Genomic DNA, 20,233 nt, shown 5'->3' with positions numbered 1-20,233 from the left:
AGAAAACGAACATTTGTTACAAAATGCGATCGATCATCTTCGGTACTGTATCGTTTTCAACTATGTACACTTGCGAGCTTTCCCGTTGACATCCGAAGGCGATGTTGGGGTCGATTAGTAATACCCGTCAACTGCTGTTCTCTAAAAAAAAAAACAACGAACGAGGAAACACATTTTCGTAATAAATGCATGAATAACGCGGCCGATAGTAGTTCTTAATACATTAGAAATAATGACTGAAATAAACAATCGCTTAATTTTAATGTTATACTAGCTGATGTACCTGTGCTTTGCTACGGAATTCCACACTGTATACAGAATTCTAGGTTAGGTAGTGTACATGTTGTGAGCAAGATTGTATTAAATTGTACAGTTCTTAACATTACCCTAGAAACACGGTGGGAAAGTCACCAGACATCTTTTCTTACGTGAAGACTGCGTTAGAGAATTTTCATTGCAATGGTAGGCCCTCTCGCCTACCATCAGTCACAAACAAGTTGGGGAGCTTGCATTATAATGGCAGACACTCACTCTCCAGCTGCCTTTTTATATCCTTGGAAAGACTTTGTGGTTTTCCCAACTGAAGTCGCACCATAGGTCATTACAATGACGTCAGTAGAACTGTCGTGATTAAAAGTACAGTAAAAACCTCGTTAATACGAAGTCGTTGGGACTCAAAAATCGGACTTCGAATTACGTGATTTCGAATTAATCGCCAATTTGCAATTCAGAAGTACCAACCCTCGCTGCGTTACAAAATATTCTAAGGCCCGTTACTGCATGCAGTTAACCTTGATTCCCAGTTTATACCTTTCAAATGCCATGAAAAAAGACTATTTCCAATGTATGCAAGAAGGTGCATTTACAGTATTCAAATAATGCAGTTGGATATCTCCCTGGCAAACATAACCTCACGCAACGAAAGAAAGGAAAAAAGCACGATTCAAAGACGAGAAATCTATGCTGGCTCCCATGTGCAAGTACTTTATTTACTGAATTACTATACTGTAAGCATTTTAGATGCCTTGTATTTATACAGAAAGTGCCCGATGTCCTTAAAATCGAACTTTCCGATGACTATCCTTGTACGATTTCCCGCCATGGCACTTCTCTTGTACTTCAGAAATGTAAACACTTGCCGCGTCACAAAGTATTTTAAGACTCATTAATACATGCAATCACCTCGATTCACGGTTAAAGCCTTTCGAATGCCATGGGAAAAAACTATTTCCAACATGTATCCAACAAGGTGCATTTACAATGTTCAAATAATGCACTTGGGTAAATAACTTACAAACATAACCTCATGCAACGAAAGAAAAATATCACACAATTCAAAGACGGGGATAATTTATGCTGATTCCCCTATGCAAATGCATTATTTTTTGGATTTCTGTACTGTTTGCATTTTCAGATGCTTTGTACTGGCATGGAAAGTTCCCGACGCCCATAACATTGTGGCTTATCGATCTTTCCTATGACGAGGGGATAAAGTTACTCGCTTCCATGTGCACTGCAATGTACTACCCCTCAAACTTGTATGATTCCCCGGCTGGCACTTCCTCCTTTAAAACCATATGATTGTTTGGGCTCGCATTAAAATAAAGTAATGCAGTTTCATCGGCAATGACAATATTGTTCGGTGCCTACGAATTTATTATATGAGCCACGGTTTTTTAAAAAATTATTATTTTCGTCAACTGTCGGCATCGCCAGTGTTCGCGCATTCTGTTTTCCCGCACACTGCCCGTTGTGTGATATTACGGCGTTCCTTAAAAGTTTGAATACAAAAGAATTCCGATTTCATTCAACTCAGTAATCATGATGCGCACTGTAGATCCACCAAAGTGAGTGTAAATGCGGAAAGCTACGGTACCACTCCACGCGTTCTATTATGACGCGGATAAATTTCGAGTTGAAATTACTCTGTAACATACTACTGTTTTAAAATGTAAAGGCAGTTTCGAATTAAAAGTCTAAATTTCGGTAATGGGGCCGACATTGTACTTTGAATCACGAATTATCCGTATTTCGAATTAAACAATTTAAATAACATGCAAAAACTGTATCTCATGTTTCCGGGAATGAGACCTTCTTCGAATTAGGCAGGATTTTGAATTAACCGATTTCGAATTATCGAGGTTCTACTGTAATGTTAACATGTTATACTCGACCAAATGAAAAACCACACATTTTCTGACTTTTAAAGCACAGTACTACGCTGCTGCTCTAACAGTCCAAAGTTCCAGAGCTGGAATGACCAGACCGCAGACAGCCGTGAGCAATTTTTTTTTGGCGGGGGGGGAGGAATAGTGGAGTGTCCCAGGGCGAAATCTATGCCCTTTTTACTTACCTGTTTCCAAGCAGTACCCGTTAAGTCGGAAAACCTCAATTCACTACACTGGCGGGGGAAAACCTATCTGACATGAAGGCAAATTGTTCCTCCAAACCAGAGGAGAAACCCCCTCTTCGCTGCTAATTTGGAATTAAATGAATGTAGAATTTAATAAAAGTGAAGAGGAAGAAGCTTTTCTTAAGAAATGGCTCTCTTCAAGATTGAATTCTAAGTTATTTAGTGAATTGTGGTGCTATAGGTCAGAATAGGTGGAAATTGTAATTCTAGACCAGGTCATGAGCGAGCCTCTGCCATTATTCCGTTAAGTGTGCACAATTATCATTCCAATCAGACCGTCGGAGTAGGGATCGAATAGCTGGAATACAATTATGAACCAACGTGTTACGTACCAGTAGTATCAGAAAATGTATGAACCAGATGAATGACATGCTATAAAAGAAAGTTTTCTAAGTCCTGCTCTTTCCCGCCAATATTCAGGCAGGCTGTTATACTCTGTATGCAGCAGTAATCCCACCTATCGAGATGAGTGGCAGCATAAGAGATGAAGAACATTACAACGAACAATGATCAATGTAACGTTATTGTTAATCAATTTTACGAGCTTTTGATATTATAGGCCTTCATACATTTAGCTTTCTTGAGACTCCGAAATACCACTCTTTTCATAGTCCGTACGGTAAATCTGAATAAAACATAAATTATCGGAAATTCCTCCTCTGCAAACCATGTGACCTTGCCGCGGTGGGGAGGCTCGCGTGTCACAATGATGCAGATAGCCGAGCCGCCATATCGGATCGGTATCTGTTGGGAGACCAGACTAATGAATGGTTCGACGAAAGAGGGGTAGCAGCCTTTCGGTAGTTGCAAGGGCGGCAGTCTAGATGATTGACTGATACGGCCTTGTAATAATACTCAACATGGCTTAGCTGTGTTGATACTGCTACACAGCTGAAAGCAACAGGAAACTACAGCCGTAACTACCTCCCGAGGACATGCAGCTCTCTCTGTATGAATGGTGTACTGATGACGGCTTCCTCCCGGGTAAAATATTCCGGAGGTAAACTAGTCCCCCATTCGGATCTCCGGGTGGGGACTACATGAGAGGGGGCAATCATCAGGAAGATGGATACTGACATTCTGTGAGTCAGTGCGTGGAATGTTAGAAGTTTGAATCGTTGTGGTAGATTAGAGAATCTGAAAAGGGAGATGGATAAGCTAAAGTTAGATGTAGTTGGTATAAGTGAAGTACGTAGGCAGGAAGAAATAGATTTTTGGTCAGGTGACTACCGAATTATCAACACAAAATCAAACAGGGGAAATGCAGGAGTTGGTTTAATAATGAATAAGAAAATAGGGCAGCGGGTAAGCTACTACAACCAGCATAGTGAAAGAATTATTGTCGTCAAGATACGACACCAAACCAATGCCCACCACAATAGTGCAGGTCTATATGCCTACTAGTACAGCGGATGATGATGAAATCGAAAGAATATATGACAAGATAGAAGATTCAATACAATATGTAACAGGTGACGAGAATCTAATTGTGATGGGAGACTGGAATGCAGTGGTAGGCCAAGGAAGAGAAGGTAGTACAGTAGGAGAATTCGGATTGGGACAAAGGAACGAAAGAGGAAGTCGGCTGGTTGAATTCTGCACTGATCATAATTTAGTCCTTGCCAATACTTGGTTCAAACACCACAAACGACGACTGTATACGTGGACGAGACCTGGAGATACTGGAAGGTATCAAATAGACTTCATTATGATTAGGCAGAGATTCAGAAACCAGGTGTTGGATTGCAAAACTTTCCCAGGAGCAGACGTGGACTCAGACCACAACTTGTTGGTCATGAAATGCCATCTGAAGTTGAAGAAATTGAAGAAAGGAAAGAATGCAAAAAGATGGGATCTAGACAAGTTGAAAGAATACAGGCGATTAAAGAATCAAGTGGATAGAAAGTGCAAGGTTGTTAAGGAAGAATGGCTGAAGGAGAAGTGCAAGGATGTCGAAGGCTGTATGGTCCTGGGAAAGGTAGATGATGCATACAGGAAAATCAAGGAAACCTTTGGAGAAAGGAAATCTAGGTGTATGAATATTAAGAGCTCAGATGGAAAGCCACTTCTAGGGAAAGAAAACAAAGCAGAAAGATGGCAGGAGCATATCCAACAGTTGTATCAAGGTAAAGATGTAGATAATTTGGTTCCGGAACATGAAGAGGCTGTTGATGCTGATGAAATGGGAGACCCAATTTTGAGGTCGGAGTTTGACAGAGCTGTGAGTGACCTAAATAGGAACAAGGCACCTGGAATTGATGACATTCCCTCTGAATTACTGACTGCCTTAGGAGAAACCAGCATGGCAAGGTTATTTCATTTAGTGTGCAAGATGTATGAGACACGAGAAGTCCCAGCCGATTTTCGGCAGAATGTTGTTATACCTATTGCCAAGAAAGCTGGTGCTGACAAGTGTGAACACTACCGCACCATTAGTTTAGTATCTCATGCCTGCAAAATTTTAACACGTATTATTTACAGAAGAATGGAAAAACAAGTTGAAACTGAGTTGGGAGAAGATCAATTTGGCTTCAGAAGAAATGTAGGAACACGTGAAGCAATCCTGACTTTACGTCTGATCTTAGAGGATCGAATCAAGAAGGACAAGCCCACGTACATGGCATTCGTAGATCTAGAAAAGGCATTCGATAATGTTGATTGGACAAAGCTATTTATGATTTTGACGATGATAGGGATCAGATACCGAGAACGAAGAATTATCTACAATTTGTATAAAAATCAGTCTGCAGTGATAAGAATCGAGGGCTTTGAAAAAGAAGCAGCAATCCAGAAAGGAGTGAGGCAAGGCTGCAGTTTGTCCCCTCTCCTTTTCAATGTTTACATAGAACAGGCAGCAAAGGAAATCAAAGAGAAATTTGGAAAGAGAACCACAGTCCAAGGAGAGGAAATCGAAACCTTGAGATTTGCCAATGATATTGTTATTTTATCTGAGACTGCAGAAGATCTCGAGAAGTTGCTGAATGGTATGGATGAAGTCTTGGGTAAGGAGTACAAGATGAAAATAAATAAGTCCAAAACAAAAGTAATGGAGTGCAGTCGAACGAAGGCAGGTGATGTCGGAAATATTAGATTAGGAAATTAAGTCTTAAAGAAAGATGAATATTGTTACTTGGGTAGTAAAATAACTAACGATGGCAGAAGTAAGGAGGACATAAAATGCAGACTAGCACAAGCAAGGAAGAGCTTTCTTAAGAAAAGAAATTTGCTCACTTCAAACATTGGTATCAGAATTAGAAAGATGTTTTTGAAGACTTTCGTGTGGAGCGTGGCATTGTATGGAAGTGAAACACGGACAATAACTAGCTCAGAAAGAAAGAGAATAGAAGCTTTTGAAATGTGGTGTTACAGAAGAATGCTGAAGGTGAGATGGATAGATCGAATCATGAATGAACAGAAACTGAACTGAATTGGTGAGAGGAGATCGATTTGGCTAAATTTGACGAGAAGAAGAGATAGAATGATAGGACACATCTTAAGACACCCAGGACTTGTTCAGTTGGTTTTTGAAGGAAGTGTAGGTGGTAAGAACGGTAGGGGTAGACCAAGGTATGAATATGACAAGCAGATTAGAGCAGATGTAGGATGCAATAGTTACGTAGAAATGAAAATGTTAGCACAGGATAGGGTGGCATGGAGGGCTGCATCAAACCAGTCTATGGACTGATGTCTCAAACACAGCACATCGGAAATTGTAATCTCTGTAACTTTTGTTATGTGGAACTTTTCTATATGACGAATAACATAGGTATTTAAAAATTAAACTTTAGGCGCCTTCGCCTAAAGTACCATTTCATCCGGGGTGAATACAATTCCAAAGCTTAGACCGTAGTTTCTTATTCCCAGACTCTACGTACCGATGTTCATTAAATTCTGTTTACCCACTTTTCATGCCTCAGCGTTGATATGGACTTAACAACAAAAATACAGAATCATGAATATCTCTGTTATCTTAGTCGGCACGGTAAATAATATATGCAGAGGTGCCACAAAAATACAGAATCATGAATATCTCTGTTATCTTAGTCGGCACGGTAAATAATATATGCAGAGGTGCCAACCTGTGAAATGGCTTTTTCGTAATCCCCCTCCCCTACCCTCCGAAAAATTTCGGACTCAAATCCAAAGCACACTCATCCCTTCTGGATAATGACACCCTCTTTGCCTTTCCCGACAACAATCTATACTGAAATATATCCTATTACACAATACTTTTGCACATTACCAGTTAGTTCTGTCATAAGACATTCTTCGTAGCTTGTTTCACACGCAGCCGGTGCTTTTGTGTGGGATTTTTCTTGTAGCATCCTTCCCCCTGTGAGGACATTCTCACTTTATGAACAATGAGCGATTCCAGAGTAGATGTGATTATTGTAGGCCAGAAGTCCTTCTGCTTTTTCCCATTAACACTGAGAAATCTTTCTGTGGGAGAGTTACTGTCAGGTGCACTTAATACTGCAATAATACAAGATTATAGTGAAGGATAGAAGAGCAGAGTTCCTTAATTCACATTGAACTTCATGATCCTCACGGGTATCAAAAGGAAGTGACGATCGAATAAGTATCGTTGCCAACTCACAAGCATTGAAACGAAGAGAGTCGAGTATTACTGCTTGAAATGATTAATTTTTCCTTCTTTCCTTACTTTTTCCGTAGAAATTATATTTTTGTTATAATGTCATAATCGTAAGGGGAAATCCGTAATAGTTATGGATAATCCGTAACAGCTGGCACCTCTGTATATGTTAAAAATTAAATAACTGGAAAGGAGGTTCAACCTATTCAATACTCAAAGGAAAGAAACGTAGCAATCACATTTCTATTTAAATGGGACCGGTTTCGACCTTAGTCTAGGTCATCATCAGCCATAAAAACATATAAAATGTTTATGAATGTTTTTATGACTGATGATGACCTAGACTAAGGTCGAAACCGGTCCCATTTAAATAGAAATGTGATTGCTACGTTTCTTTCCTTTGAGTATTGAATAGGTTGAACCTCCTTTCCAGTTATTTAATTTTTAACATCAATAATTTCAATACGGAACAATGAAATTTTTATCTTTAAACCTCTGTATATGACAAATGATCGGAAATTTAATTCTCTTAACTGCAGTTATGTAGTATTTATTGACAGGACCACTAATAACATATTTGAGAATTAAAATTAGGCCTTCCCCTAAACTACCATTTCACTTAGCGTGAATAAAATCATTTGTAACCTAGATTGTAGTGGATTATTCCCCGGCTTTACATACCGATTTTAATTAAATTCTTTTCAGCAGTTTTCTCGTGATGCATGTACATACATAGACAGACGAAATGATGGAAAATTAAAATGTGCATTTCCTTGTTACTGTGGACACATTTGATACAAATACCATTCTTTTTAAATTCTGAGCAATATACAGACAAAACTCTTATTATATATATATATATATATATATAGATAGGTAGATACTGAAATTAAGATATGGTAGAGTACACCACTGATTTCAGAGGATAGTTTATATCTTCTCACATCTAGTTACATTTCAGAAAGGCTGTTCCCATGTAAATTTGTAGCAAGGAGGTTGTCATTTCTCCACATGCGCTTGAAATATGTTTTCATGATTCATATACGCTTAGGTTAAGTGATGCTGTTTGAAGAAGAAAACTGGAATGTTTGCCACAGAGGCCTCTGGAGTGATACTATATATTTTTTAGAATGAAATTAAACACACACTTTTAAGTAGTATCAGATTTTGAAAAATAATAAATGAGTAAGCAGTAGTGTGGATATCATCTGCAAAAATGCAAGTTTTGAACAAACTGCTTGCCGTTTCATACCACTTTTACTAAAAAATCGGATATAACGATAATCCGTTATAGAGAGTAAATTTTTTGCTGTTATGAATTCTCGCTATAATGGACTTCTACTGTACAGTATAACCACAAAAGAAAAGTGATTTGACAGAATCTTATTATGTTCTTTCAGCAACATAACATGTCATTCTGTCATTAATTAAATGTTTTCTTTTCCTGATATTTAATAGTATTTTTTGATCTTCCATTCATTTTAAAACTTATGGGTTATATGTTAACAAAGTCAGAAATGAAATGAAAATATTTTTACTTTGAGAAGTCATAATATTTTTACTTTTATAATGACAAAGGAATATAGTCAAAATTACCCCAATGCTGAAACTGGCGACCTTTCTTAAGCACAAGAACACTGTGTTCAACTTCCTAGTTTTATGTTAAAACGAAACAAGATTATGGGATTCAAGTCACGAAATTTCTTCAAGGAAAATTGTTGATATGTAATATTTTCTGCAGAAATTCCAGATCAGAAGTTGATACTTACAGCATCCAAGTAAGACTCCGATGTAGTTCAGGGTCTACACCTTCTATATCATCCAGGGTAATAGGTTTATTGAGAAGCATTTTGTAGAATGGCATAGTGAAACCACCATCTATGTAGTGTCCATGGAACACTGCAATGCCTATTATCCGACCCACAAAATGGAAATATGAAAGATGTTCCTGCAAAAAAGAATTTAAAAAAAAAACAAGTGGTATGAAATATAATGGCATATATATAATATGTAACAACAAAATGGAACTGTGCTGTAAGTAGGCCAAAACTTTCACTTCAGAAATTAGCAGAAAACTAAAACTCTGTGACATGACAGCCATGTTCCTCAGAATTCCTATGACAGTGCATATGGCTAATGTTACAAGTACCTTCTGTGACATTGCTCCAATCATAAAAAATTAATTGACAAGAGGGTCCATTTTTTCAATAAAATACATCAAGTAAATAATATTACATCGGTCTTCGGACTAGTTTCAGCCGCTTAGTGGTCATTTAAGCAAAACAAAATTGAACAGATTATGTGATAACTAAAACATGTATACAAGACAATGACAATGTTGCTGGAATAATTGTATCAACTAGGTGGAAAATAAATAAATACTTAATTGTGAATAATTATAACAATTAAAATACATATAAAACAAAAATTATGGTTTCGATATTCTTGTCATGATGTCTTTAAGTAGAGTTGGGATCTCAGGCAATGAAGTAAATCTGGAAATGATAACCAGAAGTAGGAATGAATAAACAAACAGAAAAGAAATTAAAAGGAGATAAATATTATTTATGAGACTCATGTGTATAGTGAAATGTACAGTATATCTAATGTCTCATGTCTGGAGTAAGCAGGCAGGCCATGGAAACAAGCAGTGACCTGTTGTAGGAAGCAGGCAAAGGAAACAAAGGAGATCGGCAGAGGAGGTGAGGGGGAGGAAGGGGAGGAGGGAAGGGGTGTCTAAGGTAGGGCTGAAGGATGCGAAAAGAAAGACAGCTGCTGAGAGGGGAATTAAAAGAGATAAGGAAAGCAAAATGAAAATCTTGGAGACTGTTCAGTGAAAATAATCACACACAGAAACAGCAAGGCTCCAGAAGGTTCTGAAAGCAACCCATATAAATCAGGCGGGGACACTGGAGAAACCAGATGAGTCGTTTACTCAGGCGGGGAAGGACACGCTGGAGATGCTAATGGTGTGTCACTTTCCTGAGGCTGAGGAGATGATAGAAGAACAAACGGTTGGAACAGAGACCGGAGTTCGAAGAACAGACTGGAAGAGAATAATAAAACACAACCACGTAAAATGGGCAATCGATACGTTTCACCCTATAAAGGCTCCGGGGTCAGATGAGATACTTCCGATACTCCTACAGGAAGGCCGGGGGATACTCGTCAATGCCCTGACGGACCTCTTCAGAGCTAGTCTAGCTTTAGGATACGTGTCGAAATCATGGTCTGAAGCTAAAGCAGTATTCATACCTAAGCCTGGAACGGCAAACTATGCCCTAGCCAAAGCATACAGACCATTATGTATAACCTCCTTAATGCAGAAAGCAATGGAAAAAATTATGGATAAATATATCAGAAGAACGGTGCAAATGAACTCAACGTTACATGAAAATCAGTTTGCACATAGACCTGGCAGATCCAAGTAGCACTCCACCAGTTGGCTTGTATACTAGAGGAAAGCCTAGAATATAAGGAAATTGCACCGACAGCATTTCTAGATATACAACCTATGACTCTATATGATCAAAGCATTGGAAAAGAACAAAGTGAGTAAAACCGTTGTCAAATGGATTAAATCCATGTTAAACTGAAGGAAGATAAAACCAACCCTGTTTGAAGAAACACTGACGGTTAGGGCCACCCAAGGCTGTGCTCAGAGAGGAGTTCTTTTGCCTCTGCTGTGGAACCTCGTGGTGAACAAAATCATAGCTATGCTCAACGAACAGGGTTTTTATACACAAGGATACGCAGATGACCTAATGATTGTGGTACGAGGTAAGGTAATGAGTGATATCCAGGACATCATGCAAAGATCACTTAACCTTGTGGAGAACTGGTGTCACGAAGAACAACTATCAGTCAACCCGAAGGAGATAACTCTGATCCATTTTACAAGAAGGAGAAAATTAGAGGGAAAGAGATCACTGAAGCTATTTGTGTATCTATATACAGTAAAACCTTGTTAATTCGAAGTCGTTGGGACTCAAAAATCGGACTTCGAATTACGTGATTTCGAATTAACCGCCAATTCGCGATTCAGAAGTACCAACCCTTGCCACGTTACAAAATATTCTAAAGCCCATTACTGCATGCATTTATCCTTGATTCACAGTTTATACCTTTCAAATGCCATGAAAAAAGAACTATTTCCAAAATGTATCCAAGAAGGTGCATTTACAATATTCAAATAATGCACTTGGATATCTCACTGGTAAAAATAACCTCACACAAACGAAAGAAAGAAAAAAAGCACGATTTAAAGACGAGGAGAAATCCATGATCGCTCCCATGTGCAAGTGCTTTATTAATTGGATTACTATACTGTATGCATTTTAGATGCCTTGTATTTACACAGAAAGTACCCGATGCTCTTAAAATCAAACTTCCCTATGACTCTATCCTTGTACGATTTCCCGCCATGGCACTTCTCTCGTACTTCAGAAATGTAAACACTTGCTGCGTCACGAAGTATTCCAAGACTCATTAATACATGCAATCACCTCAATTCACAGTTTAAACCTTTCAAATGCCACGGAAAAAACTATTTCCGATATGTATCCAACAAGGTGCATTTACAATGTTCAAATAAACTTGGATAAATCACTGATAAACATAACCTCACGCAACGAAAGAAAAAAATCAGATTGTATAATAAGCTTCCAAATACGATTAAAAATATTAGTCCCATCAGTTCATTTACCACAGCTTTAAAAAATCTCCTGCTGAGTAGCTGCTTCTACAGTAGAGAAGAATACATGATGAAGTGCTGGTAATGATGCTACTACTTATTAACTTGTAATCTAGTATATAGCCTTAAAAATATGTTAATGTCACATTGACTATGTTCACATTATTAACACCACACCAATATATTTTTATTTTGTCTTGTAAATATTGGTTATTAATATTATTTAAAAAAAATAAGATGTGCTGTCCTAACATTGAGGTATGTGGTGTTTTTCTGTTTTTCTTCTTTTTCAAAATGTTCATTGTTGTGCATGTATGATTGTTAGTATTAGGAAATCACTTGACAACTCCTATACTGTTGGCATATTTCAAAATATGTAATTGTACAGTCTATGGAAGCTAAATAAATGAATGAATGAATGAATGAATGAATGAATGAATGAACGAATGAATGAATGACTGATGATTCAAAGACTGGGGTTGGCACAGGAGGAGGGATCAACGGGGGGAAGATCATAGAGATCAATCCAGATGAGCCTGGGCAGACACACTACAGTCATTCAAGCTATCATAACATGTCTTGAAGACAATCTGAAAATAAACTATAGGAATAAGAACAAGAAGCACTCTAAAGAACTGTTGAAACTCAGCAGAGAAAATATAACATGGGTAGTGAGACTGTTGACAGGACACTGCCATCTGAAAAAACACCTGCATGGAATTGGAGCAATAAGAGACAACATATGTAGGAAATGCAATGAAGCAGAGGAATCAGCTGAACATATACTTTTTGAATGTGAGGTGCTGGGTAGAATCAGAGTCTCCACTCTAGGACTGCCAGGTGAGAGAGAAAAAATCCCAGAAGACCCAATAAGAACAACCTGCAGCTTTGTGAAGGGAGCAGGTATATCTCGATGGGAATGAAGGAAAAACATAGTAGCAAAAGATCTTAGAGGTCGATGCTAATTAGGAACTAATATTTAGAGGCCCCATGAAGAAAAGAAGAAGAAGAAGAAGAAGAAGAAGAAGAAGAAGAAGAAGAAGAAGAAGAAGACGACATGACTTCTTATTCCCTTGTATTGCATTATTTGAGAAAATATGAAGGAACTAACATGTTATCTCTAATACAATGTGTGAATTTCAGGACTTAAGTGAAGAACTGAAAGCAGGATATAACCGGTATGGGCATGTTATCAATTCTATTTCATGTAACTCTTTAATATTTATAAAAACTATTTCATACATTTTTCAAATTTGTAAATATAGTTGACCTATTATGTTTTTTTGTGTCTCCTGTAAAATCAGTAAATTGGATTATGCAATGTTTCTGAGAAAAGACCTTCAAACCCTTCTTATAATAATACTACGTTCTTACATCTTAATTTAACAAACTTGCATGATATTCACTGCTTAATATTACAAATTAATTTTCAAAAATTTCCTAACCTCAAATCGGGAGATCGTCATTTACAAACATTACCTAACCTAAAATTTGGAGGTTGTACTTGAGTACAGTTACAACTGAATTTGCAGAATTATAATTAACTAGCTGTAGTACCTGTTGTTGGCAGGACAATCACATAACGTGCATAATGACATTTTTGTCCACTTCTCAAATTATTCTGAAAATTCTGAATAAGTGAACATGATTTCCCTGTCAGGGCCTGTTATGATGATATCTTCCTTCTGATATAAAAGAAAGCCAAGTATCGGGTTAATATTAAAATTTTTCTGACAGGTGTACAAAGTCTTTAAAATGTTACTAGAACACTTTCCATAACATATCGTTACTGTCTATGGAGTTAGTTAAAGCTCTTTTTGAGTAAAACTAACCGTGTGAGAGAGATGCATCGAGCTAAATGCTTTAAGCACCTTCTGAAGTATCCCCTACTGGTGAAAGTTTTTGGACAACTTATTGCTACGATCCTACTAGACTATTCTAAACTGAAATACAGTCAAAACTGGATAAGACATCCCTCTAACGCATTTCCCTCGTTAGTACGCCATTTTTCCAAAGTCCTACGCCATGTCCTATTAAATACATGCTAAAGAAACCTGGATAGCACGTACTCTTTAGTACATTCCATAACCTTCCAATGGTCTCTGGATCAGAGATAGAGGAACCATTGAAGGTTATGATAACGAGAAGTTAACGGAAATTATACGGAAGTATACTGTATGTCCAACTGTCTGTAGGTCGAAATAACTTGTGCATTTGAATAGTAAATTTTGATGGAAATAGGATGAAGGCGTAAATTCATAAGCTCAGAACCCCCGTAGTTTTGGGATAAAGAACACTCCAAATACCTAAGAGATGATAGTGAAAACCTGATCACTGAAGATAAGATCAAAGAGACTTGGAGGACTTACTTTGATGAATTGCTAAATGTGAATTGCATGCAGCCTACACTAAAAACCAGTACCGGTACTATCTCATGCAAGTCTGCCTCTGACAACGGGTTAGACTTAACATGGAGTGATGTAAAATATGCCTGGAAATACATCAAAACTGGAAAATCAGGTGGTGCTGATGAAATTAATGGAGAAATGATCAAGGCTATGGGCATTTCTGGAAAATATTGGATCTACAGAATCTTTCGTAAGATATGGAAAGAAGGGGACATACCAGTCGATTGGAAAACAGGCATCATAATTCCAATTTTCAAGAAAGGAGATAGAAAGAAATGTTTCAACTATAGAGGCATCACTTTAACATCTCGAAAAGTATGGATTCAGGAAGGGGAGATCAACAACTGATTTAATCTTTAAAGTCCGTCAGTTAATGGAAAAATACTACAAACACAACCAAGATTTGGGGTTAGCCTTTCTGGATATCAAGAAAGCATTTGATGCTGTGAACAGAGAGAAGGTGTGGGAAACACTGAAGAAAATTGGAATACAGGATGACATGATACACAGGATCAAGAATTTGTATGAAGACACCCGAAGTAAAGTCAAAACACCTGTAGAAATGACTGAAACCTTTGATTTAAAATCTGGGTTAAGACAGGGTGGTGTTTTGTCTCCTCTTCTTTTCATCACTGTGATGAATGAGATTCAGAGAGAAGTTCACTAAACCATTGGAGGTACGAAAATGAAAGTTTTCTTGTTCACGGACGATATATGCTTGTGGGGAGACTCTAAAGAAGACCTTCAAGGACAAATAAACTCCTGGACAGAAGCTGCTAAAGAATATGGACTCATCTTCGGCCAAGAGAAAAGTGAGGTTATGGTCATGAAGAGATACGGACAACCAATGGGACACATCGAAATGGAGGGGAAACGGCTACAGATGAACCATCAATTCAAATATCTTGGAAGTGCTTTCTCTGATACTGGTTCTATAGACAAGGACATTTCTCACAGAATTCAGGCAGGTAGCAACTTTTACAAAATAGTTAGACATAATATGGAACAAGAAAATACCAACAAAATGTAAGAGCGTCATATATGAAACCTATTACGCACCAATCCTGACCTATGGTTGCGAAACATGGACCATGAGAAATAATTATGTTAGTAGAATCCAGGCAGCAGAAGAAATGAGATTTGTCCGTAGCATGATCGGTAAAATGCGGAGGGACAGAGTCCGTAATGAGGAAATCCGCAAGCAGGCTCAAGTTGTAAAACTGCAGGACAGAATAACAGCGCAGTGACTGAGATGGTATGGACATATGCGACGCATGGGAGATAACAGATTACCGAAACAAATGTATGATCTAAAACTTGAAGACAAAAGACCAAGAGGGCGACCAAGACTCAGGTAGAAGGACATGGTGAAGATTGACATTCAACAATGAAGACATACATTGGAAACCATCAAAGAAAGAGAAGTTCAGAGACCGCAACTGGTGGAGAAGCCTCGTTCGCCGACCCATCGCTTAAGATGGAACGACGTGGGATATGTATGTATGTATGTATGTATGTATGTATGTATGTATGTATGTATGTATATCCAGAAAAGCATTGAGTGGTGTGAATAAAAATGAGCGAGTGAGCGTGTCCTCGTTGAGTGCCGAGTGTCTCCTGCTGATGAGTTTCCACTCCACATTTGCGGTGAATAAAAATATAGAGCGGAAGCACAGCGTACACTTGAGTGTCTGGACCAGCCTCTCTGTCAGTGATCCAAGGTCGTGCACCTGCCATGTATATAACACCTTAGGCTGTGATAACACTTCAATGACTTTCGGGTAGTTCAATGCTTAACGTGGCAGGTGACGACAGTGTGGAATTCCAGTCTGCTTTTATCCCCATTTTAAAGGAATATACAATTATGTTTTCACAGTCACAGTTACGGGACAAGAAGCACAAGAAAACAAGCGCAATAAATGCAGTTCAGTGTGAACTACTTGCTAAATTTAACTTAAACATTTCCATCCAACAACTGTCTGATTGATTAAATGGTCAGCATCGAGGCCTTCGGTTCAGAGGGTCCCGGGTGGGTCGGGGATTTTAATCGCCTCTGATTAATTCTTCTGGCCCGGAGACTGGGTGTTTGTGTTTGTCCCAACACTTTCCTCTTCATATTCGCACAACACACTACGCTACCGACCATCATAGAAACACGCAATAGTGATTACATCCCTCCATCTAGGGTTGGCGTCAGGAAGAGCATCTGACCGTAAAACAAGGCCAAAACCACATGTGCGACACAATTCGAACCAGGACAGCATAAGGGAAGCTCAAACGTTCTTGCCACTTACCCCGTGCTTCCTGTATCCAAGCAACATTTGTTGGAATTTTATCTAATAATCTGCTTTCATTTCTGTTCATGTCAAAACCTGTGAAAATGTTTTTGACACGGTTCTCCGAGATGTATTCACCAACTCCACTCTGAAACCCAGGGTCACCAACATAACATGCTCCGCTAACCATTCACCATGCTCCTTGAAAATCCACAGCCTGTTTCCAGTCATCTGACCGGGTCAGGAATGGAATGAATGAAGCGGCGAGGATAGGAATCGTGCCGGCTGCCAAAACCTGTCGCACTCCTCTGGGGCAATGATTAATGACTGACAGATGAAATATAACGATATTGGAGACTGCTGCTGGAATGAGAGATGACAGGAAAAACTGGAGTACCCGGAGAAAAACCTGTCCCGCCTCCGCTTTGTCCACCACAAATCCCACATGGAGTGGCCAAGATTTGAACCAGGGAACCCAAAGGTGAAACGCCGCCGCTCTGCCGTCTGAGCCACGGAGGCTCTTCAGCATGCTCCTTACTGGACATTTATAACACTCTGTAATCAAGTTGAGATGATTCTCTGAGAAGTTCATATAATGTTCTTTTCCGATTAACCACAGCATTACCTCTGCCATGCTACTGAACTTGACACTATAATTTGGAGTCACCTCAAGGAAACATGAGCAAGCGCTTACCGGAAAGAGTGCCTGCTTTATCTTTATTCACCAGAAATCTGGAGCGCCCACTCTACAACTCGAGAGACCGGAGTGTGTACTCAAGGTCACAGGTCTGCTGTGAGTGATTGCTTCCGACAGGCAGTTTTTATTCACCTCATTGTGAGTGCCTGCTCTAAATTCGCGAGTAAAGAGTGCGTGCTCATTTTTATTCACACCACCCATTATCTAGTGTACAAGCAGAAACCGGTAAATGAAAAGATCACATATCAGCGGGAGAATAAAGTAAATCTTTATATGTGACATTCAGATCCAGCAATGACGTATACAGCGGAGGCCATGGAATGGTTTGAATGATGCAAGTTCCAGAGGTGCCAACCTGTGAAGTGGGTTATCAGTAATCAAACTCTATCCCCCCCAAAAAATTTGAGTAAAGTCCATAGAATGTTCCTCCATTCTTGATAATGATACCCCCTTTCCCTTCCCGTCAGCAATCTATTCTACAGCAGTATATCATTTTACACAATAACATTTGCACACTGCCTGTTACTACAGTGATAAAATATTCTTTGTAACTTGTTCTGCACCCAGCAGCTGCTTTTCAGATTAGGTATTCTTGAAACAACCTTTCCCCTGTGATGACACTTTTGTCTTCTGAACCATTAAGTGATTCCATTGTACCTACATGTGCTTAATGTAGCCCTCATTTCTGTAAATACAACATTACTTACGAATTTATAGTGGAGAAGAACAGAGTAGAGAGTTCCTTCAATTACACAATGAATTTAACAACACTTATGGGTAAGAAAGGGAAGGCCGGGCTGAGTGGCTCAGACGGTTAAGGTGCTAGCCTTCTGACCCCAACTTGGCAGGTTCAATCCCGGCTCAGTCCGGTGGTATTTGGAAGTGCTCAAATACGACAGCCTCGTGTTGGTAGATATACTGGCACATTACAGAACTCCTGCGGGACTAAATTCCAGCACCTTAGCTTCTCTGAAAAACGTAAAAAATTAGTTAGTGGGACGTAAAGCCAATAGCATTACTATTAACAAAAAGAAGTGACGATCGAATAGAAGTATCGTTGCCAACTCACAAGCACTGAAACAAGGAAGGTTGAGCAGAAATGCTGCAAAGGATTGAACATCTTTCTCTCTTTGTTTCTGTAGATAATTATTTTATCGTGTTAATGTCACTTTTCCGTAATAATTTCCCCTTTGACTATAATGCCGTAATCGTGAGGTGAAATTCGTAATAATTACGGACAATCTGTAATAGTTGGCACCTCTGGAGTTCAGTGATCAAGAAGGCATTTATGAAATAATCGAGTGTACATGTTAAGATAAAGCGAATGGTTCTTTGCATGAATTCTCAAATAAGAGTGTGTACTTGTCACAGAAATCATTCCTCAAATGTCAAAAACACATGGAAAAAAAATTACAGACCAGCAATTTGTTAGGAATTGTAGAAATGCGAACCAATGTTATTACTGAAATATTAAAATAGGGTTTTGTTTTATATACAAACAATGATAGGGTAAGATAGAGATTGAAGTTTGAGTAAAAAAGAAATTGCTACACATGTTAAGGAAGCTGATCTAAAATTATAAGAATTTGAAGAGTTATTGTATGAGAATACGGAAAAGAATTGAATCTCAAAAAATTATGAAAAGAAAAGAATGGTCCAAATTCTGAATACATGGTATTTAAAACCTCTTCCGTTCCTGCTAATAGTAAGTAATGAAAGACACAGATGGTGAGTACCTCTTTTTCCAAGGGGAATTGAAGGTCGATGACACCAGACTGTCCTTTTGAACAGTAACAGTGCACGCTGGCCTTCACGAACAGGGCAGTCCCATTATTGCAATGAGCGTGTGTCACATAATTTTGAAGATCAAAAAGCATATTTTAAACTATTTTCATTGTAATGATATGTTACTTTGTAAAATAGAGGCAAACTGGCATTTAAAGACATATATTTAAATAGGCGAACACACAAAATTATTTTCCTGAACACAACTGAAGATATATTTAAATAGGTGAACACACAAAATTATTTTTCCTGAACACAACTGAAGACCCTAAAATGAACTTTTATGTAATTGTTTGTGTTACATTTGCAGAAACAAAGCACAGGCATTTCGCCTAACACCCAGTTTCTAGTTACGGGTAAGAATAATTTACAAAGCTGTATTTTTCGCTTCTATTTTTGGTTAAAAAAAAAATTGTGTTAATCATGCAATGTATTGGGCAGGGACTGAATATGTTGAATTTGCCAGTGTTCTTTTAGGTTTTCATCTCATCCTTGTTTCTCCTCTCTAATGCTCCCTCTGACCACATACCTTTCTTTAGGTTTATCCTTAATTCCTGTTCTATCTGGATGTAGGTCTTCGATGTATATTCATGTACACCCCTTACTTTCGTGATACAGGTCGGAGGTCAGGTGAGGCGAGATGAATTTACATGGTATGCTTTTTTTATGGTTGGATGCCCTTCCTCATACCAACCTTGGTTGAGCAGAAGATGAAATTAAAGATGCTGAATGAAATTGGGTAAGGAGGTGGTAGGAAGCAGCTGTGGTCTGTGAATGTTTTTTGCTATTTGCTTTGTGATGCACCAACACAGTCTTATGGCGACGATGGGACAGGAAAGGCAGAGGAATGGGAAGGAAGCGGCCGTAGCCTTAAGGTACAGCCCCAGCATTTGCCTGGAAGTGAAAATGGGAAACCATAGAAAACCATCCTCAGGACAGCCGACAGTGGGGTTCGAACCCACGTGTCTGCTAAATGAAGAGCCTGGCTCCACAATCGTAGTGTTTTAAGATGCGCGGCCACTCCACTCAGTTTGATGTACATTATGTTCATATAAGATGTGTTTAGTACACACACTTACCGGATTAATACTACTGTCTGGGTTGATTTGAAGAGTATAATTATCTTCTCGCGAGTACTGGAACAATCCATACTGAGGGTTGAGCATTTCATGCGATAACAGATACAGCCATTCCCGAGCCACACCACCGTAGTCCAAACCTTCTTCTCCACGAAATTTCACCATCAATCTTTTGCGCATATCCTTGGGTCTCATTTTCATCACCAAACGATAGGATTCCTAAAACAAATTGTTATAATTTTATGTAACTTCTGTTAATAAATAATTTAAAAAATATAACAAATATTA

General features: G+C 38.6%; 1 protein-coding gene across 1 annotated transcript in view; it reads right to left on the bottom strand.

The window, feature by feature from the left end:
- The window catches only part of Smurf (SMAD specific E3 ubiquitin protein ligase), a 125,932-nt gene that overhangs the window by 57,438 nt on the left and 48,261 nt on the right, over nucleotides 1-20,233 (bottom strand). Inside the window, exons 10-11 of the mRNA XM_067149839.2 lie at nucleotides 19,946-20,164; nucleotides 8,777-8,955 (exon numbers count right to left, since the gene is read on the bottom strand). Coding sequence (XP_067005940.2) covers nucleotides 8,777-8,955; nucleotides 19,946-20,164 — 398 coding nt within the window. The remainder of the gene's footprint in view (nucleotides 1-8,776; nucleotides 8,956-19,945; nucleotides 20,165-20,233) is intronic.

Source organism: Anabrus simplex, chromosome 6 (assembly GCF_040414725.1).
Source record: "Anabrus simplex isolate iqAnaSimp1 chromosome 6, ASM4041472v1, whole genome shotgun sequence".
Classification (NCBI taxonomy): domain Eukaryota; kingdom Metazoa; phylum Arthropoda; class Insecta; order Orthoptera; family Tettigoniidae; genus Anabrus; species Anabrus simplex.
This window is presented reverse-complemented; position numbering and strand designations above follow the sequence as displayed.